The sequence below is a fragment of the Eschrichtius robustus genome, chromosome 20 (genome assembly GCF_028021215.1).
Source record: "Eschrichtius robustus isolate mEscRob2 chromosome 20, mEscRob2.pri, whole genome shotgun sequence".
Taxonomy (NCBI): Eukaryota; Metazoa; Chordata; class Mammalia; order Artiodactyla; family Eschrichtiidae; genus Eschrichtius; species Eschrichtius robustus.
The window spans coordinates 52,961,028-52,988,450 of NC_090843.1; the positions used below are offsets into that span (position 1 = coordinate 52,961,028).

At 44.1% G+C, this 27,423-nt stretch overlaps 1 protein-coding gene across 2 annotated transcripts in view; it reads left to right on the forward strand.

Moving 5' to 3' along the window:
• VPS53 (VPS53 subunit of GARP complex) overlaps positions 1–27,423 on the forward strand; it is a 127,389-nt gene that overhangs the window by 35,324 nt on the left and 64,642 nt on the right. For both annotated transcript variants that reach the window (XM_068530769.1, XM_068530770.1), the window contains 5 exons: positions 589–708; positions 10,981–11,059; positions 13,650–13,793; positions 14,636–14,778; positions 18,845–18,986. In XM_068530769.1, coding sequence (XP_068386870.1) covers positions 589–708; positions 10,981–11,059; positions 13,650–13,793; positions 14,636–14,778; positions 18,845–18,986 — 628 coding nt within the window. The remainder of the gene's footprint in view (positions 1–588; positions 709–10,980; positions 11,060–13,649; positions 13,794–14,635; positions 14,779–18,844; positions 18,987–27,423) is intronic.

Below are 27,423 nucleotides of genomic sequence, written 5' to 3' on the forward strand. Positions count from 1 at the left end.
TTAACCTTAGCAGCAGGGAAACTAAGCATACCTAAACATACACAGAGTTGCTTAACATTGGCTTAAAGTCTACAGATTTGAGTTAACATGTAAGTGCATATACATGCTCTTTGTTGTGTCCTGAGATGTGTTTGGTTTGCTCAAATGCCGTAACCCTCAAATAATAACATCCCGACCCCTGCTGTCTGTCAAAAGCCAACTAATCCATAATACCCAACCCAAATCCCAAATCCATAGTCTTCCCAGATTCCCCTTCCCCCACCCAGGGGGACTCCATCACTCACACATTCTTTTGTACGTCCCAGAGCACATAACTTAGACTTCTGTTTAGAGCTCCATTCATCCTACTTGGTACTACTTAGATGTGTCCTTGTCGCTCTCCCTTACTAACTCATGTCCCCTTAAGGATTTGGACCCGGTCTTATTTTTTTTCTCCCCCAGTGCACAGCACCATATATATTCAGTGCTCAGGAAATGCTTATTAAGTTGAGTTGATGTCTATTTTAGAGCACAGAGTAGGTTGGTCCATATCTGTATCTTGTGTCCTTAGTGTTTTTCTGGAGTCCTCAACTTCCTATTTCCTTGCAGAGCCATGACCAGGAGAAGGCAGTATGGAGAAGTTGCTAATCTTCTTCAGGGCGTAATGAATGTTCTGGAGCACTTCCACAAATATATGGGAATTCCACAGATCCGGCAGCTTTCTGAAAGGTAAAATGTCATTGGAGAAAACGATCTTCCCTTTTAAGAAAAGGTGGTGCTGGGAAGTGCTTAAGCACTCAGCTCAGGATGTTCATTGTACAATCTCACTGTGGGAAGGAGCCTCAGAGGTCACCTCATTTGACTCTGTCTGTTGCAGACGTCCCCTCTATGTCCCCTCACCACCTCCTTACCATGTCTTCTAACACTACCTGTGTTAGATAGTTGCTGGCCTGGTTCACTGGAGTGAACCAAGCCCACGTTCGTGAGGGCAACTATTCCAGTTGTCTGCTTCCTTGTAACAAACCAACAAAACCCAGGACTTCGTGGCTGATGACAACAGTTATTTCGCTCGTGTAATGTGGGCTGGCCCAGCAGGGCCGTGCAGCGTCAGCTGGGGCAGCTCCACAGGGGACTGGAGGATCCATTGGTTTAATCTCATGGGTGGCAGATTGGTGCTTGCTGTCAGCTGCGAGCTCAGCTGGGTTGTCCTCCCTGGGCTGCTTGGGCTTCCTCATGGTGAGGTGGTGCTGGGGCCATGAATGAGCATGCCAAGAGAACCAGGTCTTAGAAGTCACAGAGAGTCATTTCTGTAGTCACAAGCCTGTCAGGATTCAAGAGGAAGGGACATAGCCTCCGCCACCCCCAACGGGAGGAGTGTCAAAGTCCCATTGGTATAAAGAGCACGTGGGGGACTTCCCTGGTGGCGCAGTGGTTAAGAATCCGCCTGCCAATGCAGGGGATATGGGTTCGATCCCTGGTCTGGGAAGATCCCACATGCCGTGGAGCAACTAAGCCCGTGCGCCACGACTACTGAGCCTGCGCTCTACAGCCCACGAGCCACAACTGCTGAAGCCGTGCTCTGCAACGAGAGAAGCCACTGCAATGAGAAGCCCATGCACCGCAACGAAGAGTAGCCTTCACTCACTGCAACTAGAGAAAGCCTGCAGCAACGAAGTCACAATGCAACCAAAAATAAATAAAATTTTTTTAAGTATTATTTAAAAATAATAATAAAAAACGAAGAGCACGTGGGATGAGAGATCACTGTGGTAGTCTTTGCAAGTACAGTCTGCCCTTGAACTTCAGATGTGACAAAATGATGACTTAGCCTCTTTAAATTTGTTCTTTACTTCCTATTCTGTTGAGTTGTAATCCCAGATTCAGAGCCAGTGGAAAGAAGGGCAGATGCTTAAAGAGAAGGAAGATGAGGATCTGAAGGAAGATGAGGGGTGGGGAATTTAATGCCTTTTCTGTTAGAAGTAGCAGCAGGGAAAATACTAAGAGACAGTCAAAATTGATGGATCCCAACCTTTTTTTGGCAAAAAAGAGGAAACGAAGGGGCCGGTACTTAGCAGGAGCCATCATTTTCAACTCTGCTTTCTCATGAGGCCTGTTGGCTGCAGGCCTCTTGTTTTCTAAGTTACTTTATTTCTAATTATGTAAGTAATACACATATACATTTTCTTTATTAGAAAAAAGTCAACATACAGATGAAACTTAAGTCCTCTTTAACTATACCTCACACCCCAATGCTACCCATAGAAGTAGTTACTATTATCAATTTAATGCTTATCCCCCAGATTTTTTTCTGTGCATTTTAATAAATCTATAGTTTTAGATTGTGGGTTTATTTTGCTTTGTTTTGTTTTAAATGATCTCATAGTGTATGCTTCATTCTGAAGCTTTCTCTTTGTTTTTAGCTTAGCAGTGTATTCTAGAGGTTTTTCCACATCAGTGTATACAAACCTATCTCATTCTTTTTAACAGATGCATAGAATTCTGTAGTATAACATACTACGGATTATTTAACCATTTTCATATCACTAGGTTGTTTGCTTCTAATTGTAAAAGTATACTCCCTTTTGCACATCTGCAAGTATTTCTCTAGGATAGATTCTGGGTGATAGGTCACGTGCATTTAAAATTTTAATAACTGCTGCCCCTTTGCCCTCCAAAGAGGCTTTATTTATTTATAGTACCATCTGCATAGTGTGTGAGTACCCATTTCCCCATATCCTCAACAACACTTGATATTGTCAGTTTTCCTTTTCATTTATCTGATGGATGAAAAATGGTACCTAGTTCCTTTCATTTTCATTTCTCTGTTAACTAGTGAGATCAGTTTCTTTTCACTTGATTATAGGCCATTTGCATTTCCTCTGTGAAATGCCAGTTTATATCCTTTGTCTGTTTGTCTACTGAGTTAGTTATCCCTTCCTTATTGATTTGTAGGAGTTCTGTATGTATTCTGGATACTAATCCTTTGTCAGATCTGGCAGATCTTGCCTGTAAAACCATCTAGGTGTGTCACCTGTTTTCAAGGCAGATCTTTGTCCTTTCAGTTTCTTCAGTGGTAATTGGTCTATTCATGTTGCCTACTTATTTTTTTTCCTTTTTAAAAATTGTGTTGAAATATACGTTACATAAAATTTACCATTTTAATAATTTTTTAGTGTACAATTTCATAGCATTAAGTATCAATAAATTCACAGTATCATACAACCATTACCACTCTATTTCCGAAACTTTTTTATTACCCCAGACAGAAACTTTGTATGCATTAAATAATAATACTCATTGCCTCCTCTTCCCTGCCTCTGGTAACCTGTGTTCTATTTTCTGTCTATGAATTTGCTTATTCTGGGTACCTCATATACGTGGAATCATACACTATTTGTCCTTTTGTGTCTGGCTTATTTCATTTAGCACGTTTTCAGGTTCATCTGTGTTGTATCCTTTATCAGAATTTCATTCCTTTTTAAGGCTGGATATTTTATTGTACATATAGACTATATTTTGTTTGTCCATTCATCTGTTGATGGACACTTGGGTTGCTTCCACCTTGTGGCTGTTGTAGTGTAAACTAAGCAAATCTGTCGTCTGGTGCCTATTAAAAATCTGAAGTCCATCTCATTCTTATTCCTTTATAAGATAATCTATTTACTTTGTTCTGGAAGCATTTGAGATTTGGGGGTGGGAGAATCAGGAATTTTACTAGGACATAAGTCTCTTTTCATTCATGTTGCTCTGTACTTAATTGTATTCTTTTCTTTTTTAATATTGTATCTTAATTTATTTATTTATTTTTTGCTGTGTTGAGTCTTCGTTTCCGCACGTGGGCTTTCTCTAGTTGTGGCGAGCGGGGGCTACTCTTCATTGTGGTGCACGGGCTTCTCACCGTGGTGGCTTCTCTTGTTGCGGAGCACGGGCTCTAGTACATGGGCTTCAGTAGTTGTGGCATGCCGGCTCAGTAGTTGTGGCACACGGGCTCAGTAGTTGTGGCTCACGGGCTCTGGAACACAGGCTCAGTAGTTGTGGCACATGGGCTTAGTTGCTCCGCGGCATGTGGGATCTTCACGGACCAGGGATCAAACCCGTGTCCCCTGCATTGGCAGGTGGATTCTTAACCACTGCGCCACAGGGAAGCCCCCTTAATTGTATTCTTAATCTGAAGACTCATGAGTTTATTAAATTCCAAGAAATTGTCCTCCTTTATTTCTTCGAGTAGTTTTTATGCTTTGTTCTCTGTGTTCTCTCTTTGTGGAATCCCTAGTACATGAATATTGGAACTTCTAGATCTGCTGCCTTGTTTCTTAATTTTTTTAAATACCTTGTATCTTTTTGTTGTGTTAAGCTGAATTCCTCAACTCAACCCTCCTGTTTTAATTTATTCTTCAATCTTGCCCATCCTGTTATTTCGCCCAGCTGTTGAGTTTTTATTTCAACAATCCAACTTTAATCTTCAGGGTATCTAGTTGATTCTTTTTTCATGGGCATAGTATCCTCTTAAGTCTCTCAGGGAGTATAATCTATATGCGTTTTAAAGTTCTGAGTCACCTGTTCTATTTCTCTGTCCTCTGATGTCAGGTCTTTGGTTTGCTGAGCACGATGACTCTCTTTCTTGGTGTTTGCACTCTTCCAATATTTGGTGATTTCTAGCTGATCGCTCAGTTTTGGCTCTGAGATTCTCTGTCATTCTGATCAGGGATGCTCTTTTACTGTCACCTGCTCGTGAGGGGGAGGCGGGATGTGCCGCTCGGCTACGTGTGCCACAGACTGTGCTTCTCAGGTGAGGTGGAGCTGGAGCTGGGGGAACTGCCAGGTGGGATATGCTGGTGGCTTATCTTCTGGGCCCGAGGGCTCCCTGATCTGCCTGGATGTTGTCAGCCCTCTGGTCCCTGCTGGGCTTCTCAGACCCACACCCATTCCTGACGTGAACGTTCAAGGCAGGGGTGAGACCTGGGCACTGGCTTCGTTGCTTCTCTTGCAGGACCCCAACGTATCCCTCCAGCGGTTCCCCGGGGCCCCCCTCCTGCTCTGGTATCCACTCCCCTCATGTCCTTCATCTTTGAGAAGCCATTTTAGGCAGGGGTTTCCTTCTTCAATCCTCTCCTACCAGAGTTTCTAGCCTACCACTCCTTTTCTTGCCCAGTTCTGGATTCTTATTAAAATCTTTTCATTATTTCTGAGTTTCTGGGACAGGAAGGGGAGGAGTTGCACTGCGTGCTCAGGGTGCCATCTTAGAGGTGAAATGCCAAGGAACTGTTAAGGAATGTTGGAACAGAGCTTGGCGGGATACTCGGGAAATCACCACCCTTTCCCTTATCCTTCCTAAACCCTTCACACTCAGAGCTGGCTGATCGCCATGTCACACTGGGGATGTGAAGCAGCCAGGAGAGCAGACAGACGGGGCTTTGTGAGCTGCAGGAAAGAAGGAAGCTTGGCTGGAGAAGGCAGACTCGCTCTCAGTGGATGGGGGGGGAGGAGAGGCAACATCACCTCCCCTTACCCTCCTGATAATCCAGAGTTGACCTTTTTTCCTGTTCACTTGTTCTTCTCTTCACTCACCTAATAGATACTTACCACACACTTTTGTATCCCAGGCCCTGTGCTGGGGGGCTGAGGGCACAAAGATAAGAAACACATACTCTCTGCCCTCAAAGCGCTCACCATTTTTATGAGAGACACTAATAGAAAATTTCAGTATAGGATGGATATAGTGTATGTACAGGCACAGCAGGGAATTGATAGACTGACCCTTCAGGGGCCAAGGATAGGGGTCATAGAAGAATTCAATTTTAATGTGATCTTAAAAGAATGGGTCGGATCTTACCACCAAGACAAGAAGGGGGGGGGGGGAAATAGGAGAGAGAGAGAACATCGAGGTACTTGGGGAGACAATGGAAGGTGAAAGTCTGTCTGGGTAGGCAGGGTCAGATTCTATGTGCCTCGCTAAAGAATCCGTTCTTCATCTTGTGGACAATAAAAGATTTTAAGCGGGGAAAGGCATGGTCTCACTTGTATTTTGTAAAACTCTTGTGGGTTACAGGTACAAGAGACTGGAGGTTGGGGCTATGTTCTGGATTAGAAAAGATGAAGACCATACCATGACAGTGACCATGAGGTCAAGGAGATGTGGGGAAGAGTAGGTTACCCATTGGTTGCGTGAGATGGGCATTGTTGAATGGCAGGAATGTGGCAGAACTGAATTTTAGTTATAAAAAAGCACCATAGGGACAAACAAGAGAATGCACTCTTTTAGGATTCCTTGCCTTTTAACATTTTTTTCAAAGAAGTGGTTTTATAAATTTGAAGGAACTTTGTGATCACTGCTGTAATAACACTCCCCTTAAAAATAGAAAAAGATAACATTCTATCAGTATAGTTTGGGGCTCCAGCCATTCATTATCATGTAGGGTTGCTGCAAACACAGGAGGATTTACTTTTCTTTTAGTTCATTTCACAACTTCTATTTGTAAAAAAAAAAAAAAAATGTGTTCATTAATAGAGAATATATACTATTAAGTAACACGAAAAATAACGGAAGGGAAGGAATCTCTCGTTTCCAGTGTCTGACTACAGTTCTTTTTCAAGAGGTACTAAAAGTTTGAGCAAAGTCCAGACTTCTTATTTTTAGCATCATTTCTGGTGAATATTCCTCCCTTATGTTTACATAGTGATGGTAGAACCATCTGGAAATGATAGAAATAGCTTGTTTGTTTGGGGGGAGGGGAGAAGGCAGAAGAGTTAACATCCAGCGCGCTGCTTCAGCTTCTCTAACTTAATAGCTTGCTGTCTGTAAACTGTGGAAGTCATACAAAGGGTTGTGTTCTGAAATCTTTGCCTGTACATTTGAAATATGAAGTTCATAGGCTTGGATTTGAATATAGCTGTTTCTTCCATCTACCCTTCTGGAAAATGCTTAAACGTTAATGTAGCGTTGAAGGAAAGATTTTTTTTCTTTAATGTCATCTTTACATGTCAGATCCTCTGGCTTAAGAATATCCATGAAAGCAAATGCGTCTAGTAATCAGTCAGTATTTCCTGAGGAAGAATGGAAGATTCTTGCATTCCTTGAAACCCATGAAACCTTTGAACTGAAACATATTTTTCAGGGCTATTTCTGACCTCTTATACATGACAGGTACTTGGCAGGTTGAGGGGATCATATGGCTTAGTGATCAAAGAAACTAAAGTGGAGAATGAAAAGGGCTGGCTAATCAACTATACTTCAATAAAATTTGAAAAAAAAGAGAGAAAAGGCCTGGCTAGCTGTGTGACTATGACAGAAAGAACTTAAGTTTCAAAAGAAAGTGTAAGGGTTGTACTTGATGATCTCAAATCATCCCACTGAGTCACTCTAAGATTCTGGGTTGAGATTCTGTCTGTTTGGAGATGGAGCGTCTGACTAATCTGACTGACTAACCATTCTGTCTGGTACAGACTCTGTATTTTGGGAGGTCAGTTTATTGCGAATCATTGAGGGTCTTTTCTTTAGGACTGTCATTCGCAAGGTATTGGAAGCATCAGGGTTATTTTATCCATAAATGTCTAAGTGGTTTTCATAGTTTGCTGTCCCTCTGCTGCCACCCCTTATGAAATCTGATAGCACATTTAGGGAATGACGCCCTTGAACAGCCCTTGGTCACATGGCGTGGAGGATGCTAGGAGACAGTTGGTTCACCTTCCTTTCCGGGCAGCACAGGGAATCTTTCCTCTCCTACGAGTGGTCAGCACTGAGTTGTCACCACCCAACCAGGCCGAGCTTATTTGGATGCCAGGAGGAATTGTTATTTCCCCTCTTCTCTAGTAGTGGTAGGTTGATTTTCCTAACGATGACTAGGAAGTCTTGGTAGCTGAACTCACATATATGCTCCGCTAACAGAGTCTGTTGCTCCATCTCTTCACAGTAGGAACTTACTTTTCATCTTTGGAGGAGGAAGGAGTATAAAGGAGTGAGACCGAAGCTGTGTTCTTTTAAGTATGTTGACGTCTTTCTAGGATCCTGCTCAGGCAACTGATCGTAAAGACTGCTCTTGACATCTCACCCTGAAAGTGCACGGATCATGGTTTGGGTTTATAGATGCCATCATTATTGTTAGTAAGGGAAATGGTTTCTCTTTCATCTGAGTCACTGGTAGTAACTTCAGGAACTATGCTTGGAAACATTTATGTGCAAAAGCTTATTATTCTGCTCCAACATTAATTAAACATCCGACTTCCAGTCACCTGTAAAGATGGATGCCATTGCCAGCTAGCGCTGTACGATGTGTGTGGTAGAATAGTTAGTATTGGAGCGGATACTGAAAGGCATCTAGTCCAGGCCTCCATCCCCACCCTCTTATTTCACAACCATTCTTAGTCGTGGCCCACATAGGGGAAGTGGCTTAATTAGGATTACACGTAGCTCACCAGTGGCACAGCTAAGTCTAGACTATCTCAAGAGGTGACCTTGGGAATGGATTGAAGAAGAAGGCAAGGGGGTCTGCAAATCACAGCCTGGTACTTCTGTATTTATCATAGGCTTTGGTTATCTTTTCAGGCACCCCAATTTCTTTTTTTTTTTTTTTAATGGATTTTATTGAAGTGTAGTTGATTTACAATGCTGTGTTAATTTTTGCTGTACAGCAAAGTGATTCAGTTATACATGTATATACATTCCTTTTTTTTTTTTAATTAATTTATTTATTTTGGCTGTGTTGGGTCTCCGTTTCTGTGCGAGGGTTTTCTCTAGTTGCGGCGAGTGGGGGCCACTGTTCATCACGGTGCGTGGGCCTCTCACTGTCACGGCCTCTCTTGTTGCGGAGCACAAGCTCCAGATGCGCAGGCTCAGTAGTTGTGGCTCACGGGCCCAGTTGCTCCGCAGCATGTGGGATCTTCCCAGACCAGGGCTCGAACCCGTGTCCCCTGCATTGGCAGGCAGACTCTCAACCACTGCGCCACCAGGGAAGCCCTACATTCTTTTTCATATTCTTTTCCATTATGGTTTATCACAGGATATTGAATATAGTTCTGTGTGCTATACAGTAGGACCTTGTTGTTTATCCAGTCTATATATTGGGTTGGCCAAAAAGTTCATAAGATCTTACGGAAAAATGTGGACGAACTTACCCAATATAATAGTTTGCACCTGCTTATCCCAAACTCCCAATCCATCCCTCCCCCGCCCCTCCTCCCCCTTGGCAACCGTAAGTCTGTTCTCTATGTCTGTGAGTCTGTTTCTGTTTCATAGATAAGTTCTTATGTCATATTTTAGATTCCACATATATGTGTTAGCATATGGTATTTGTCTTTCTCCTTCTGACTTACTTCACTTAGTGTGGTCATCTCTAGGTCCATCCATGTTACCTCAGGCACCACAGTTTCAAATCTGGTTAAGAATATGGAGTTAGGGGATGGTGGGCTGGGTAGGGTGACAGAGGCAGAGCTGGGACCATCTTTATCACTCAAGTGCTCAGGAGCCCTGAGAATAAGACTGTGACTGTCCCTGGCGGGGCTGGAGCTCCCCCTCCAGGAATGATCCTGTGGCTTAGGAGGGAACCTGTGCTCTCTGTGCGCTGCCAAGGGGAGAGGAGGAACAGAGGGGCCTGAGGCTCTGGAAGCTCCGTCTTGTGACCTGGCACCAGGGCAGTCTGTCTGCCTGGCCTGTCATGTGGAGTCATAAGACCTTGGAGGCAATGGTTTAACAAAAGCATGTTCTCTTCTGTCCTGTCAGAGCTCACACTCAAGGAATGTTTCCTGTGGTCCACTGGGCAACTGTAGATGGATGGCCCTGATTCTGCCTTGGGGGCTCCTCCGGTGATAGCCTTATCTCTGTCATTTCTAACCCCCTCGGAAGGTGACTAAAGAGGCTGCAAACCCACCTACAAGAGTGGTTTTAAAAGTTTTGAAGATAGTGGAAAAACCCTGGAAAGTATTTGGAATAAGGCATAATTATAACTATGCCATAGAAAAACCAAACTGTTTTGGGTCCTGACTGTCCCCTCATTAAAAAAAAAAAATCTGAGTACGTCGCCAGGCACTGCCTAGTAGCCAAAGAAATTGTGGTTTTGAGCTGTTCGCTATTTCTAGAAACTTCATAAAGTTAATTCCAAAGTAACAGGGTGGAGACCAAAAAAGGAAGAACGTTATTTTATGGTGCTTTTAGCAAAGATAAAATATTTGCCTCAGGCTCAGGGCCGTCCAGCTCTGAGGACGGCTGGTGGGAGGCATCCAGCTCCTGGGGCTGGTGGAGGGCAAGCTCCTCGCAGGAGGCTGACCCGTAGCTCCTTTCCCTCCCAGCTGCTTCTCCTTTCTCCTCTTTCCTCTCAGCTGACAAATATTTCTTGAGCTCCTCGCTTCCATACAAACCACCGTGTTCAGGACCGACTTCCCTGTTCTAACTCATGTTCAGTATAACTCAGTTTTCATCTTCACAGTCTTCTGAGAGAACTTAAATCTTCATTCAGTGGCCTTCACCCTCAATTAGCAGTTCATTTTATCATTTGGATCTATTTTGCTTTAGAAAACATTCTTTTTGTTCTCTTGTTAAAACTTGGGATCCTGATATTAGTTTGCGGGTTGAAAAAACAGCGACTCTGAAGCACTGTGGAGCCCTCCTCCCATCCTGTACTCCACGGAGCTGGAGAGTAGTTATACCAGTAACCCGAAATGGATTTATATGTGATTTGGGCATTATTATATAGCATTTTCCTGCAGCATAACTACCCCCTAATGACATTTTGTAAAGATTAACATATACTACCTCACAACGGGTGAGAGGTGGCCTAGGAGAACTTTGGGATGTGGAAAATCCGTAGTGAGAATGAATCCGATGCCTGGGTCCTGGTCATAAACCTGCTGCTAACCAATGTGTGACCTCTCTTATCTAGCCACCCCTCCCCGCTTCCTGGATGATCCCTAAAGACTTCAACAGTTCTAACCCCTACGGATCTGTGCATAACTACTTACGGACATTTGGAAATTGATACCAGGCAATGATATGTTCTCTGTTCCCTACAGAGTGAAGGCCGCCCAGACCGAGTTAGGACAGCAAATCCTGGCTGATTTCGAAGAAGCATTTCCTTCCCAGGGTACCAAGGTATTGTTTTGCCTTTTCCCTTCAGTCTTTGGATATTATCACCATTTGCGCCTGATGCACACTCACTGTAGCTACTGTTCATTTACCATTCCAGAAGCGTTTGCCAGCAGCCGTAAAGTCTGTTTGCTAGAGGTTCAGGGTAATGAGACCATCCTTGATTTTAAATATCCCAAAGCGACATTGATTCCCCATCTGTGTCCTCCCAGCATCAAAAAGTGAGGATTTGTTTCAGTTTAATTTAATGTGTGTCAAACCCAAGATGTCTGCCCAGTAAATTCCTTCTTTTTCTCATGGCTATGTTTTAAAAAAATAATAATAATAAAATTTTTTTTCAAGCCGCAGTGTTTTTTAGGATCGTTATATAACTTTTTGGTTTCAGTTTGGTGACGAGACAACTGGGAGGAACGTCCCCAGGCTTATGTAACTCTCGGAGTGACACAGTTAGGAGGCTGGCTTTTAATGATCCTGTTCTTTGGGATTAATCCCTTTAGCTCTCACTGGTAGCATAGCTGTTTGTGTTGTGTCTGCAAAGCCCACGGTATTTCACTTGTGAGCTATTTGGTTACACTTCTCATGTAACAAGCTTTGCCTCACTTGGCCGTCACCGTGCCGGGGTAACTGCCGGGGTAACTGCCTTCAGCGCCATCCTGCAAATTGTAGCAGACATAATCTTAATGCTTTGCATGTGTTGGGGAGAGAAGAACCCTCAGAAGCTTTTTTCCCCCCTCTATTATTTGAGCTATTTCAGGAGAAAGAACTGTGCAGTGCAGAAGTGACCCAAAGCACACGCCGGCAAGCAACACTTGGTGGGTGGAGATGGGGGGCGATATATGTTCATTCACCGAGCCAAGGAACGTTTCCTGGATCTGCTCTATAATTCAATAACTGGAAATATCTTAATCGTTTTTCTTTGCGCCTCATAAAAGAAACTTAGGAAGTAGGTGGGGGTAGCAGCCCCAGCTTTGTAGATTACCTTCTACAGGAAACCTGCCTCTGATTTTAATGTCATAGATTCCGGCTGACTTCTAGCAATCAGGTGATTTATGTGTAAATCACGTTCCTTTGTGGACTTCATCTTCCTTATTCACTTGCTGTAACTGCAGGGAGTGGATATTGGAAAGCTATCCTGTAAAAAGGGGTTGTAAGGTATTCACAAATTACAAACACTAGCCTCTTCTTAGTCCAGGGTCTGCTCTACTATACTCTGCTGTTCACCCTGGTTTTAAGAAGTTTCAGAAAAATGTGGATGAAACCCAGCTTTATAATTTAGAAAAAAATAATGTTGACCTACATTATATCTTTTTCTCAGACCCCAGGAGGCAGATGAGGTGACAAATGGTTTTCTTTAACAACTTGCTTCCCTTTTCTCTGTCTGGGCGACTTTTTTTTAGGAGTTTTCTTTTTTCCTTCTGAATGACTATTGACTTCTCTTAAAGGCCTTGTGTTATTATTACTGTTTCACAAATGGAAGTCAAGATTTTAAAAAAAAAAAATTACCCAAAGGTTACCTATTAGGTCCTTTTAAAATGAAAAAATCTGAACCCATGAGCCCATAGGTTTTGGCTTTCGTGACTTCTCTGTCAGATCAAACCTTTTCATCTAGAAGCCAAAGCTGAGCAGTCAGCGTGCGCAGTGAATGACAGAACAGCCACTCAGCGCGGAGCAAGTCAGAATTTTAACAATTTAGCTCTCGGGCAGCTTAGGTAACGCTTAGGAAACTCTTGAACTTCAGTTGAGGTGGATAAATTGGGCAGAACTGACAAAAAAAAAAATCATAAAGATTTGGAAGACCCTTAATCATCACCTAGTTAAAGTCCATTATTTTTTTTCACTTATATTTCAGATGAGTGTCAATAATTGTGCCAAAGCTATGTGGCTATTTAGCCAAGCCAAGAGCAGATGCCAAGTGTTCTTTTCACTGTAACCCACTCAGCCAGCCATGTTCATTCAGTGAGTTACTATAAAGAAAGGTTCAGCAAGACTGAATTGCCTTCAGTAATACAAAGGCCTTCCCACCACGATGTATCAATACAGCCCCTTGATAGTTACTTCTACTGTTTCTTTTCAGGTCAGGGGGCCAGTATCATAATATTTTACCTTTGGCTGCCTGTCTGCATGGTTGCCTATCAGTGGGAAAATGCTGGTGGTTTAGAACCTGGGTTTAGGTTTTAAATGCCAGCACACTGTTTGGCACAAATAGAGCACCTTAAGAACAGGAATCCAAGGTTAGAATCGGGGGAAATTGGCATGTGTGGAGTGAGACTGGTATCATTCTGATTTTTAGGGCTCTTCAGCAAGGTGACTTCAGCTCAGATAGCAAAAGTTCCTACCATCATTGCTGGCCCTGTTTCTAAAATGTCTCATTGCTGATTCATGGAGTAGCTTTTATATTGGCTACTGCAGACTAGCTTAATGATTCTTTCATCAAGGAACAAGTAACTAAAATATCCATCCACAGCACAAAAATGAGTGTCAGGGGAGTGGAAGTAATAATAACATCATGAGTAGAACAAGAAGCAGCAGCTGTCAGAGGCCATAAGATTTAAAGGTCACTTCTGGCTTTTGAACTGGTGTGTGTTTGTTTTACCAGAGGCCAGGAGGACCCAGCAATGTCCTACGAGATGCTTGTCTGATTGCTAATATTTTGGACCCCAGAATCAAACAAGAAATCATCAAAAAGTTTATTAAACAGCATCTGTCAGAATATCTAGTACTTTTTCAAGAAAACCAAGATGTAAGTATTGACCAAAGGAGATCAGATGTTACATTTGAATTTATTAATTTATTTTAAAATTTATTTTATTTATTTTATTTTTGGCTGCATTGGGTCTTTGTTGTTGCACGTGGGCTTTCTCTAGTTGTGGCTATCAGGGGCTACTCTTCGTTGCAATGCGCAGGCTTCTCATTGCGGTGGCTTCTCTTGTTGCGGAGCACAGGCTCTAGGCGCTCGGGCTTCAGTAGTTGTGGCTTGCAGGCTCAGTAGTTGTGTCACGCAGGCTCTAGAGTGCAGGCTTAGTAGTTGTGGCTCACGGGCTTAGTTGCTCCGCGGCATGTGGGATCTTCCCGGACCAGGGATCGAACCCGTGTCCCCTGCATTGGCAGGCAGATTCTTAACCACTGTGCCACCAGGGAAGCCCTGTTACGTTTGAATTTTATTGAAAATTGATTGCTCTCAAGTCTGTGATTTATATTTTATTAGTGTTACTGTCTTAAAATGTTGATTGTTGGACCATGAATCCTAGGGGCTGACTGTACAGTTCAGCAATTCTTAACCATTTTGGGGTCACTGACCCTTTGGAGAAATTAATGAGAGCTACAGATCTTCTCCCCAAAAATGCACCTATGCATAAAACTTTGCATACAGTTTCAGGAAGTTTGTAGAACCCTGAAGCCCAATCATAGACCCCAGGTTAAGAACCTCTGGATCAAGTAAAAAAAAAGTAGCCTAGACTCTGAAACCGTGAGAAATAGAGAAATCGGTTTTGTTTTTCTTGGTTCTATGTTTTTGCTTATTTTCTTGAACTGTCAATACTACTTGTAAGCACTGGGGTGGATTTTGTTCCCTGCCTCCCCAAGGTTGCCTGGCTGGACAAGATTGACCGGCGCTATGCCTGGATCAAGCGCCAGCTTGTGGACTATGAGGAGAAATACGGCCGGATGTTCCCACGTGAGTGGTACATGGCGGAGAGGATTGCAGTAGAATTTTGCCACATCACAAGGTAGATGCCAACTCTCTACTGGTTTTGGTGTTGATTGAAATCAGTTGAAACCAGTTGATTGAAACCAATCCCCCAGTCTCTACAGGCTCCGTGTTGTCTTGTGGATTTGGTACCACTCCCACCTTTTTTGGTTTGTTTGTTTGAAAGTCATCATTTTAATGAGAATGTCTTCACCTGTGCTGGACTCCACTCAGAAGACTCCTTTCCTCTTGCGAGTCAGATTTTGTATACCCAAAACCAAGTCCCAAACTCCAGCTGTAGCTATATCCCGCCTTCTCCAACTCTAGAGCTCCAACCCTAGAGGAGAGAGCATTATGTGAAGGCAAGGTAAACACTTGATAAGGAGACATGGCAAAGGTTACATGAGAAGCCCTGGGCCAGTAGATTGTAGCCAGAGCACTTGTTTGTGTGTTTGTTTTGCCTTAAGAGCAAAATATACCCAACACAGCAGCTAAGTCTGCTCTTATCTTTGCTCTAGGACTTTCCTATAGCCTCGCCCTTGCCTTGAACAGCCTGCCGCCTTTTTTTTTTTTTTTTTTAATTTATTTATTTATTTATTTATTTTTTGGCTGTGTTGGGTCTTCGTTTCTGTGCGAGGGCTTTCTCTAGTTGCGGCAAGCGGGGGCCACTCTTCATCTCGATGCGCGGGCCTCTCACTATCGCGGCCTCTCTTGTTGCAGAGCACAGGCTCCAGACGCGCAGGCTCAGTAGTTGTGGCTCACGGGCTTAGTTGCTCCGTGGCATGTGGGATCTTCCCGGACCAGGGCTCGAACCCGTGTCCCCTGCATTGGCAGGCAGATTCTCAGCCACTGCGCCACCAGGGGAGCCCCCCAGCCTGCCTTCTTAATCAACTAAAAGCTCATCAACTAGATTTCCCTGTAGCGGTTCATTGCCTCACATTTTCCCACATGTCTGTATCACCTGTATCAATGTGCAGTGAGAATACATCCATCATTGTCCTGCTTTTCTTTTTTTTAAAATAAATTTATTTATTTATTTATCTATTTATTTATCTATTTATTTATGGCTGCATTGGGTCTTCATTGCTGCACACCGGCTTTCTTTGGTTGGGTCAAGCGGGGGCTACTGTTCATTGCGGTGCATAGGCTTCTCATTGCAGTGTCTTCTCTTGTTGCGGAGCATGGGCTCTAGGCACGTGGGCTTCAGTAGTTGTGGCATGCAGGCTCTAGAGCGCAGGCTCAGTAGTTGTGGCGCATGGGCTTAGTTGCTCCGCGGCATGTGGGATCTTCCCGGACCAGGGCTCGAACCCTGTGTCCCCTGCATTGACAGGTGGATTCTTAACCACTGCGCCACCAGGGAAGCCCTGTTCTGCTTGTCTACTTGCTGGGTAGATTGTTCCAGAGGGGCAGGGGCAGTATCTACTTCAGTGACATAGTAGACACTCAGGAAATAGTTGTTGAGAACATTTCCCACCCCTACTACAGTGTTTATAGTCTTTGGATAGTTAATATTATTGGCATCTGAGTGTTCTAAGCATTTTAAAGACCTTCTCTCATTCATCCTGTCTTCACTTTCCATGAGTGTAGCCCAGGAACAGATAGTCTCTCTTTTTTTTTTTTTAATTTATTTGTTTGTTTGTTTATTTATTTATTTTTGGCTGCGTTGGGTCATCATTGCTGCGCACGGGCTTTCTCTGGTTGTGGCGAGCAAGGGCTGCTCTTTGTTGCGGTGTGCGGCCTTCTCATTGCCATGGCTTGTCTTGTTGTGGAGCACGGGCTCTAGGCGCGCGGGCTTCAGTAGTTGTGGCACACGGGCTCATTGGTTGTGGCTCGTGCGCTCTAGAGTGCAGGCTCAGTAGTTGTGGCACACGGGCTTAGTTGCTCCATGGCATGTGGGATCTTCCCAGACCAGAGCTCGAACCCGTGTCCCCTGCATTGGCAGGTGGATTCTTAACCACTGCACCACCAGGGAAGTCCCAGATAGTCTCTTTATATCAAAGAATTAAAGCCCAAGAAGTATAGATCAACGTATCTATTGACAAAGCTAAAGCTAGAGTCAAAAGTTTTTATCTTTGCTTGCAGCTTTACCACAACAGTGGTGGGAACGGGCTTTTATTGGTTATGTAGTCCCTTCTAATAGTGCACAATTACATTAACTCCAAGTTACTTAATTTATTTTTTTATTTTTTATTTTTTTATAAATTTATTTATTTATTTATGTATTTTATTTTTGGCCGTGTTGGGTCTTCATTGCTGCGTGTGGGCTTTCTCTAGTTGCATCGAGCAGGGGCTACTCTTTGTTGTGGTGCATGGGATTCTCATTGCGGTGGCTTCTCTTATTGCGGAGCACGGGCTCTAGAGCGCAGGCTCAGTAGTTGTGGCACACAGGCTTAGCTGCTCCGCAGCATGTGGGATCTTCCTGGACCAGGGCTCCAACCCGTGTCCCCTGCATTGGCAGGCAGATTCTTAATCACTGTGCCACCAGGGAAGCCCCAGGTTAATTTATTTATTAATTTATTTCAAAAAATATTTATTTATTTATTTATTTGTTTAGGGTGTGTCGAGTCTTAGTTGCCGCGTGTGGGATCTTTAGTTGTGGCATGTGGACTTCTTAGTTGTGGCATGCATGCGGGATCTAGTTCCCTGACCAGGGATTGAACCCGGGCTCCCTGCGTTGGGAGCGCTGAGTCTTACCTACTGGACCATCAGGGAAGTTCCAACTCCAAGTTAATTTTTTAAAAAGTCCCATATCTAAGCATAAGTGAACCACCTTAGAGTAATTCATGGTAGTCATCTCTCTTAAAATCATAGGTACAGTCAAGTTGTATGCTTTAAGGGTACATTGTGGGGGGCGTGGGGATTTCTTAGGGATATTGGCTGTTGATTTTGTTTTTTAGTAGGCTTTATTTTTTTAGAGCAGATTTAGGTTCACAGCGAAATTGAGAGGAAGATACAGAGATTTCCCATATACCGCCTGCTGCCCCATCCCCCCACCAGATAGCCTCCCCCATTATCAACATCCCCGACCAGAGTGTACCCTGTGTTACAATCGCTGAACCTACACTGACACATCATTGCCAAGCAGAGTCTGTAGTTTACATTAGGGTTCACCCTTGGTGCTGTACATTCTTTGTGGTGGTGGTTTTCAGGAACACATTTGCTACTGGATTTAGATAACCTTTTTGTACTGATTCAAGGTTGATTGTGGTTATGACTTTCTGAGTCCTGATAAGCAAAGAAAGAGTGAATTCCTTGAGAAATTGATAAGTAATTCGCTTTAGCCTCCAGTTCCGTGACTTGCAAAATTCATTTTCTGTGAAAACTGAAGTCCGCAGGAGACTGGGAGTACCCAAAAGCCAACACATCTGCTGCTGTTGCGTCAGCTAATGTCAGTGTTGCTGCCAAGCTTTCATTATTCGAATTTTGGCTAAAATCCGACAGATGCATAATTCTCAAATAAATTCAGAGACTCTATTTGGTTTTTGTCATTTATTTATGAGGAAAGATGACCCATGTCTCAGTGCTTCCTAAGAACCCTTGTGTTACTGCTCCCTTACCGCTTAACATCCCGAGACGGGACACTTGAGCGTCACGTAAGCTTCACAGGCAGGAACCACCCAGACATGTACCTGTCACTTTTCACACGGGGATTCCCGTCTCTCACGTCTCTTTCCAGGGCTCCTGCTGTCTGGTGGAAGAGGTGATTATTGAGCTCTCTGGAAGAGGGAGGGCTTTGTAATTCAGTACTTAATGACTTGTGAAATTATATAGAATATTTGCATTTTTATAAAATACTGAGTAAATGCTTCATATATATTATTAACAAATTATTGAGAAGTTTAAAGATAAAAATTGTAGTACCCATGTAAACAAATTGATGTCCATAATCCTTGAGTTTCTTTTTTTGACTAGTAGATAATTTCATCTTAAAATTGTTATTTAGAATATGTATTTCTATTCCCTGAGCATTAAACTTAGTGATAGACCTCAGGTTTTGAAATGACCACATACTTTTTTTTTTTTATAGTATAAGCTAAAGCCACTTACTTTGTCTTATCTTGAATGATCAGTTTGTTTGACAACATTCTTATATCTTTAATTTGAAGGACAGAACTGGCCAAGATCATGCGTACCAGAGCTAAGGAAATTGAAGTGAAATTGCTTCTCTTTGCTATTCAAAGAACGACTAACTTTGAGGGGTTTCTTGCAAAACGCTTCTCCGGGTGTACCCTGACAGATGGAACTCTGGTAAGACGGTCCTAAGGGAGACTGGACCAGGAAATCAGTGGCCTGGGTGGGTGGGCTTCACTTCAGTCTTTCACACTGTGGTGGTTCCATCCATTGGCTCAAGTGCTTAATCCCCCATCCCAGGGATTTTGCTGAATTTGTGCAAATAGTCATACAGAATACTCTGTATGGATTTATTGTTTGTCTATTATGCAGTACTTCATGTTTCTAGAATGTCCTGTCATCATTTTGTCTAAGGATAGGCCCCATTTTAAAGACTAGTAATTCTGTGAGTCATAGAGGCCTCACTTATTCAGTCACAAATACCTTATTACATTATCAACTCTTGAGTTTTATTAACAATTAGGATATGTTTAGAGGAAATGTACCAAGAAAGAGGTGAACTGCAGCCTTAAAAGCAGAAAACATTGGAGATTTCTACAATGTTCGTCATTGAAGAATGGTTAAATAAAATATGGTAAATTCATGCTGTGGAATAGGTATAGCAGTTTGAAAGTGGTAGAATGGGGGATAGATCTAGATGTGCTGTCATAGAAAGAAAACCTCTCACATATGTTAGGTGCAAAATGTAAGCTGCAGCCCAGTATATATGGCATAATTCCATTTGTGTGAGAAGCATATTTATGTATGTAAATAGGTAAGAAAAAGGTCTGGAAATGATAACAGTGGATGGATGTCTCTGGGGAAAGGAAATTAGAGTGAGACTAGGTAGAGAAGCAAAGAATTTTTTTTTTTTTCATTTTATTCTGGTAATTTGTTTGAATTTTTCTTATACAAATGCATTTATATACTTTTTAAACTTTGCTTTTACATAGTCTAACAATGTTATTTTTCAATTTTTTTTAAATGAGGGAGATGGCCCAAACAGTGACTTCCAAACTTTCTCCCCCTCCTCCTCTCCCTCCTCCCCCTCCTCCTCATTCCATTTTTAATTGAAGTATAGTTGATTTACAGTGTTGTGTTAGCTTCAGGTGTACAGCAAAGTGATTCATTTATACATATATGTATTCTTTTTCAGATTCTTTTCCATTATAGCTTATTACAAGATATTGAATATAGTTTTCTGTGCTATACAGTAGGTCCTTGTTGTTTATTTTATATATAGTAGTGTGTATCTGTTAATCCCGTATTCCTAATTTATCCCTCTCCCTCTCTTTCGCCTTTAGTAACCATAAGTTTATTTTCAATGTCTGTGAGTCTAAACTCTTCCTGCTAACAAACTGTAATGTGGGATCCACACAGAATAAGAGCTCACAGTTTGGGAACCTCCACTGTGTATCTCACACTGTGCCAGGTGCGTTTGCCTGCAGTCCATCGCTTTGCTTCATCAACTGTAGGAAATACTCCTTTGAAACTTACTCGAGGTCACACAGCTAATAGGCACATATAGAAAACTCTGAGCTATTGTGCTTGAAGCAGGGGCAAGGCAGAGATTGGGCCTAGAGTGCCTTTCTGTCGCTCACCCGTCACCTCTACTACTTTCTCTGGCCCCCACCCTGCCGGTCATAAAATCCTGGGACCTCACTGGAATCCCCTCTTTGCCGCCCCCCAAGACCTGCCCCAGAGTAGGCACGTAAGGAGCTGGTCCCTCAGGGCAGTGGGCTGAAGCGTGGTGATGGCAGCGCTTAGTTTTAAGGGAAGACCATAAAACCCTGTCTACTCAGGGCCACTCGTGACCTCACTAAAATAAAATGCAGGGAACCACAAAGCACTCTTTCCATACTTAACAAATAAAACTATATATATACAGATATATGGACGCTCCTCTGCTTGTTAACTCATGTTCAGAATGGATTTCTTCTTATTAACAAGGAAAAAAAAAATAGTACATGAGACAAATGAAAGTGCCCTTAAAGAAAATGCAAATCCCCAAAGGCAGCAGGTCACACAGATGCTATCGAGAGAAGCTTGTGTCCCTCCTGAGAAGTATTTGGTTGACTTCAGTGCCCACCTGACGTCCTCATGCTGGTGCTCCTCTCCTCCCTGCCCGAGCTGTGCTTTTGGCCTGGTTTCCAGCAGAGACTTGTGTGGCTCCGGTTCAGCCCTCCAGGGATCTGCCTGGGGACCAGGCGGTTTGAGTGTTGAGCACAGGCCCCAGCTGGGTGTCCGCCTGCGTCACACGGCTCCCTGCCGGGCAGGGTGGGTAGTGCACGGGGTCGGGCTCCGGGAGCCAGTAGTCCGGCTCACTGTTCAGGAAATGTGTCCCTTGAAGAGTGCTTGAATAACAGCAGTCCTAAACACCTGTTCTGAGCCATTCCTCCCTTCCTTTGGCTGGGCCCTTCTTCCTAGTGATTTTGGTTTTACATTTAGGGAGCTCTAATGTCGTAGGGGAACGAATGGCCGGCCCTGTGGTACCTGATGACCAGGAGACCTTGTAAACTCGGGGCTGTCCTGGGACACGTCAGGCCTCACCTGTGCTAGGAAATGCCCCAAAGGTCAAAAGAGCTGGAGTAATGTGGGCTGGGAAGGCCCCCTCTACACCAGGTGAGGCTGCTGTGCAGGGTAACCACGTAGAGACCGTGAAAAATAGGCAGGAGCTGAATGTAAGTTTGCAAAGACAGCGCTTTTTCTGTGGAAAGCTGGTATAGGAATGTCAAAGCAGCAGTTGGTCAGCTGTTAACCGACTTCTGTCTGAGGGAGGAGAGGGCTGGAGGTACCTGTTCTTTGGGGCAGCCCAGCCTCTCCGCTTTCACCCGCTGCCAGGGCCACGCTCCTGGGCTGCAGCCTTCCAGCTCCTGGTCACTAGGAACCCCTGAACCTTTCCCACCAATCCCTTCCTTTTTGGACTTCTGGTTTTGAAATGTTCTGGCATAATCGATTTACAGAGATCTCCTCCAGTTGCTCAGCTGTTGCTTGCCTCTCCTATAAAGTTTGCAGAGAGTTTCAGTTTACAGATCCTTGGCCAGGAAATCCTGCTGAGCCAGGAGCTTTTCATTCATCCCTCCAGTTGGTCAGCTGTCTTCTGCACAGACTTCTCCAAGTCACTCGACGTCTTTAAGTCAGCTCTTCCCCCAGACTGTTCTTTGTCACAGTTAGCGTGACCCGGTCATCATTCTGCATTTTCCAAGTCCTGACCATGGCTGCTCCATAGCCTGTGAGGATTTTCCCTTAAAGATTAGTTTCTAGAAAGGCAACAGAACTCCTCTGGCCTCTTCCACAAGGCAGGCCAGGTCCTGGAGAATTGGTTCACTGCAGCCCTGCTGTGGGGAGATGTGAACCGCCGTGCTTCTCACTGTCGGTGATGTTCACTCTGACCCTGGTCCTGCCGACACCTTGCTGTGGGCAGTTGGGGCCACACCTTCGTCAGTAGCCTGTAAGCCTCAGCATCAGGGACCCCGATGGATTTAGTCATGACCACTGACCATGCTCCCAACAGACAGGGTTGGGAAGAGGCTGGCCTGGCCTGGGCCAGGAGGGCCACCTGGCCTGATGGCCACACTAGCTACTGGATACCCCCCCTGAAGACTGGCTGCTCCTTGTCTCCTTACCTCCTCCCCGTCGTGCCTTGATCCCAGGATATACCTTTTGGAAAATCTTCTGTGGTCACCCTTTTGTTTCAGGGTATCAGAACTACAAAATGAACCAGAGTATATCATAGTACCCTTTAACATATGCCAAATTTCATAGAAAGTTAGCAAATTCCTTGGAAGATTATAGAGCAGATAAGAAGTCAGCCAAGGAGCCAAGTTGACCAGAGACCCTCCCAGGCCTGTGCCCTTCCCCCTCTTCACTTTATCACTCAGGTCCTTTTAAGCCCCTTGGTGACTGATTGACAGTCAAACAATGAGGGTGAGCTTGAGAGGGGACAGGCTCACCTGGAAAGCCCTTCCTATCTGATCCATGTGATGCATCATCTTTTGCTCTATTTTTGACAGATGCGATTTGACATCTGTTAGAAATCTAGATGAAAGAGCCTTAAGGACAGGGCTTGTTTTGTTTTTTACTATCCCAGCCCCAACAAGCTTATAACACCCTGTGCTGTAACTGTTACTGGAAGAAGGGAGCTGCCAAGCCTTCTAGCTAATTGCCTAAACTCCTGACCCTTTAGGAGGGATTTAAAATAGTCTGTAAATTAAGGGACTTCCCTGGCCGTCCAGTGGTTAGGGCTCCGCGCTTCCAGTGCAGGGAGCATGGGCTCGATCCCTGGTCGGGGAACTAAGATCCCACATGCTGTGTTGCACGGCCAAAAAAAAAAAAAAAAAGAAAAGTCTGTAAATTAAAATGCCTTGAAATTAAAAGCAAATGTCTAGGTATGATTTAGCTATGCCCACATGCATTATTAAGGACTCGACAATTAGATTTAAGGTTAAACATTATATTCAGCCTTTATGAAAGCACTGAAGTGAAAATCACCTTAAAATGGTGAATTTTATGTTAATTATATCACAATTTTAAAATACCAAGGGTTTTAGAAAATATTGTCTGAGTTTAGTTATAAATCATCTTCACGTTTCAGGTAATTTGTTTACCAAAAAGAGAGAAGGGGGGAGAGTAATACATGCCTGTTAAAGCGCAAATAAATTTTAAAAGAACAATCTCTTCTTTCTCAATTACTCTAAATCCCTCTCCCCAGAGATGTGCACTGTTTAACAATTTGGGGTATAATTTGAGACTCTTCCAAGCATACACGTGCACGTGCACACACACACACACACACACCGGGTTTTTTTGTTTGTTTGTCTGTTTGTTTTACAAAAAACAGACAGTGTTGCCCATGTGTCTGAAGAGGACTTTATTTAGTGCTTCTCATGTGATCAGCATTTATCCACAAGTGTTTTTCAAGCTCCGTCTTGGTGCAGGGCCTTGGGAAAAGATGAAAAATTGAATCAGACAGTTGCTTATGTTCTATTAGGAGAAAGAAACCTATACATAACTGTCACAACATAAGATATGAACATGGTGGTACCAAGAACAAAAGAGGGGTTCCAGTGATGTTAAACCAGGTGCAAATAGTCCTGTACTTACCGTCCTATCAGCTGAAGCCTCCAAGCCATCTCTTTAAGAACAAATCAGGAACTGGGCCGGAGTAAAGTGTTTATGGAATGAGAAACGCAGAAATTGTGGAACTTTCACCTCATAATGAAAGCTCTCTCCTCCAGAGAAAGGAAGTACATTCATCTTAAATTTCAGAATTCCTTCTTTGATAATTTGAAGTGTCCAGCTAAGGCCTCAGAAAGGCATGTGTGCAGGCAGACCCAGATATGGATGCACTACTGACTAAAGCCTGACCATCTCCTCCCAACAGTAAATTAGACAGCTTTGCTGGCCTGTGGCCCTTGTGGTTCTGAAGGTGGGTGTGGGGAGTCCCATGTGGTTTAATTAGTAGGAATTAACTTGCCGAATGAAGAATTTTTCCTTCCTGTATGGACTTGAAATCAACTGTCATCATAGCAAAAAGAATGAATCCTTTTAAAATTGGAAAGTCGTTCATTTCTCGGCAAATTTTTGTTTCACTTAGCAGCCCCAGAGCTCATGGAATATGTCATTTGAGTTCTTTCAAATCTAAACCTAACCTTGTAATTCTCTGTGGGCTCTGACAGCCGCAGAGCAGGAATGAGAAGCATGGTCTGGTTGGCTCCGCCTGAGGGGCCCTTGCACAGAAGGCTCAGTTGTGCTGGTGATGGCTGCCTGCAAAGACTTGTTCTTTTATCACAGCAAATCAATCTGAGCAGTAACATGGCCCACTATATAGCAGGAGTCTATGTCCACCCTTCAGGGTTTTATGATATAACATTTGCCAATAGGATGGTGGTACAGGCGTTACTTTGAGGGCTTCATTGGAGACTAGGGGAGAAGGGTGAAGCCTTGTAATTTGATGGGTGCATTGCTTTCATTTCCTGGAGAGCTCCCAAAGAGACGATATAGTAGGGACAGGATCTCACTTGTGATTAAAAAGAATTCTTTTTGTGAGTCTTCGAAGTCCTGTGCTCCCCGCTCTTTCCCTCTGGAGAGTTGCTTCACTGAGAGAGGCAGAGCCACGGTTCTGCCTTCGTGACTTGCCCACCCCGATTAAACACTAACGACAGCCCCCATGTGCTGAGCTTCCCCTATGAGCCGGCCGTCGTGTGAAGCTGCTCTATAGACATAGTCATGCTTTGCGTGCGTTATCTCATTAATTCTCATGACAGCTCCGTGCAGCGGGTGTTGATATCCCTTCATGTTGCAGCTAGAAGGACTGAAGCATGGAGAAGTTAAGCCACATACCCAAGTGGTAGAGCCTGGGCGCGAACCCAGCCCCGTCCCTCAGTCAGTGGTTGCACCAGCCACACAGTTGCTCGGGCCGGAAAGCACACGACTCTCGATTCCTTTCTTTTCTTCCTCCTCACATCCACTCTCTCACCAAGTCCTCTTGACTCTCTCCTAAAGATGCCCCAGGTCTGGCCACTTTTTTCCATCTCCACAGCTCTAGCTTAGCCCACTCCCACATCAGCCCCGCCTGGCACACTGCAGCAACCTCTTCAGACTCTAAAACTGGATCCTACCGCTGCCCTGTTTAAAACCCCCAGTGACTGCCCAGTTGCCCTGAGAAGAAAACCTAACGTTTCCCACGGCCCACGACAGGCTGTGTGATTGGGTCCCGGCTGCCCCGCCCCCTCACCCCCTCCTCCTTTCATTCCAGCCTTTGCATGGGATCCCCTTGGTGAGAATGCTCTTCTCCAGGTCTTTGCCCCACTGGCTCCTTCTCCTCATTCAAGTCTCTGCTCAAAAATCCACTCCTCACAGGGGCCCTCTCGGGTCACCATATGAAGAAGCACTTCCCCGGCCTCACCCCCAGCCCAGCGCAGTTCCTACATTGTATTTTCATCGCAGTGCCTCCCTTCTTTATCTTGCTCCGAGCTGCATCTCCGGTGCCTGAGAGTGTGCCTGGAGCCGAGCAGATGCTCAGCACATGACTACGGAATGGATGGCGTCACGTGCTGGTCCCTTTGCCTAGAAAGCCCCGGCCATCCCACGCCCCCCCCACGCTGAACTGTGGAGCATCCTTCAGGTCTGGCTCAAACGTCGTTTCCTCAGGGAAGTCTTCTGTGACCCTCTGTTGCATCCTTTCGTAACCTTTGCTTTTCCTGCAAATATTCACATATGCTTGTGTGATTATTTGGTTGGAGTCTGTCTCTCCCACCTGACTGTAAGCTCCCTGAGGGCAGAGGATGACCCACCTCGCTCCCTGCTTTCCTTGTCGTGCCCAGCACATCCCTTTGTCGAGTGGGTGAATGGAGGAGTGAATCCCTTTTCTGGTATCAGCTTGGTCCCCGGTTGGAATGTGTGTGCCTGAAATGAACAAGAAGTTCCTGAGTGCCCCTGACTCCCTGGTCATCTCATCAGTATGTTACTAGAGAGAGAGACTGCGGGAGTAGGAAAGACACCTTTCCTTTTGGGAAGCTCCTGACCCGGTGACACCAACAAGTAGCCCACATTATACGGCCTGAAACGTTGCTCTGCTTTTTCACTGTTGCCTTTTATGTTTCCTTCTTACGACTTAGGTCCACCCATTGGATGCTCCACCGGTGAGCATGGAGCCCATGGAGCCCAGGAACACCCTCAGTCCACTTCACCAATGTCCCCCTTTTGTCATGATTTCCAGGAACACATTGTTTTTAAAATGAGGCCCAGCTGTATGTAATTGTGAGACGTTATCATCAACCCTGGTAGACCTAGCAATAGATGAGGAACGTTTGGTTCAAAAATTCATATCCTGTTTCTGTGGCTGAATGATTTTGAACAAAGCTTTTCCCTTCAGTTGCTGGCTTGCTCTTTACGCCTCCAGAGGACTGAAAGACTCAGAATCGTTGAGATTCAGCTCCTCAGTATGGTCCCCAAACCCACTGTTGAGCCAGTGGGATCAGGAATCCAGTGCTACTAACTAATTTAACTTGTTGTTGAAGCTTAGATTCCCTTTCTCACCCTCACCCTAAAACACCAGCAACCCTCACAGAGACAACTAAAACTTAGAAATATGGCTTTCAAAGAAACATTTCTAAAAATATCCTAATTTTGAAAATGAATGTAAATTGCTTTACATTTATAAGGATTTTTTTTCCGTATCAGGCAAAGAAGCCAAAGTTCCGAGTGTATCCGTTTGAAATGTTTGCTGGGTTCTTAGACCATATTGTTTCTCCAGAGGATACCACAAAAATCATTGTCCTACCACTGATTACCTTGAGCTAATACATTAATCACAGGGCTTTCTTCATACACCAAGGCTCTGTCTAGCTAGATAATAGCATCCAAGTGTTTTGGCCAAGAATTAAGTAGTTTACATGAGTGTAAGTGGAATTGTCTTAAAGCCTAAACCACACAGGTGTGGTTTTTGTTTTTAAGTTTTATTTTTTATTTTTCTGGGTTGGTTGGTTGGTTCTTTTTTTTTTTTTTTTCTTTTTTCTTTTTTGGTAATATCTTCAGCTGATGTCCTGGCACTTGACAAAGTCATTCACACACT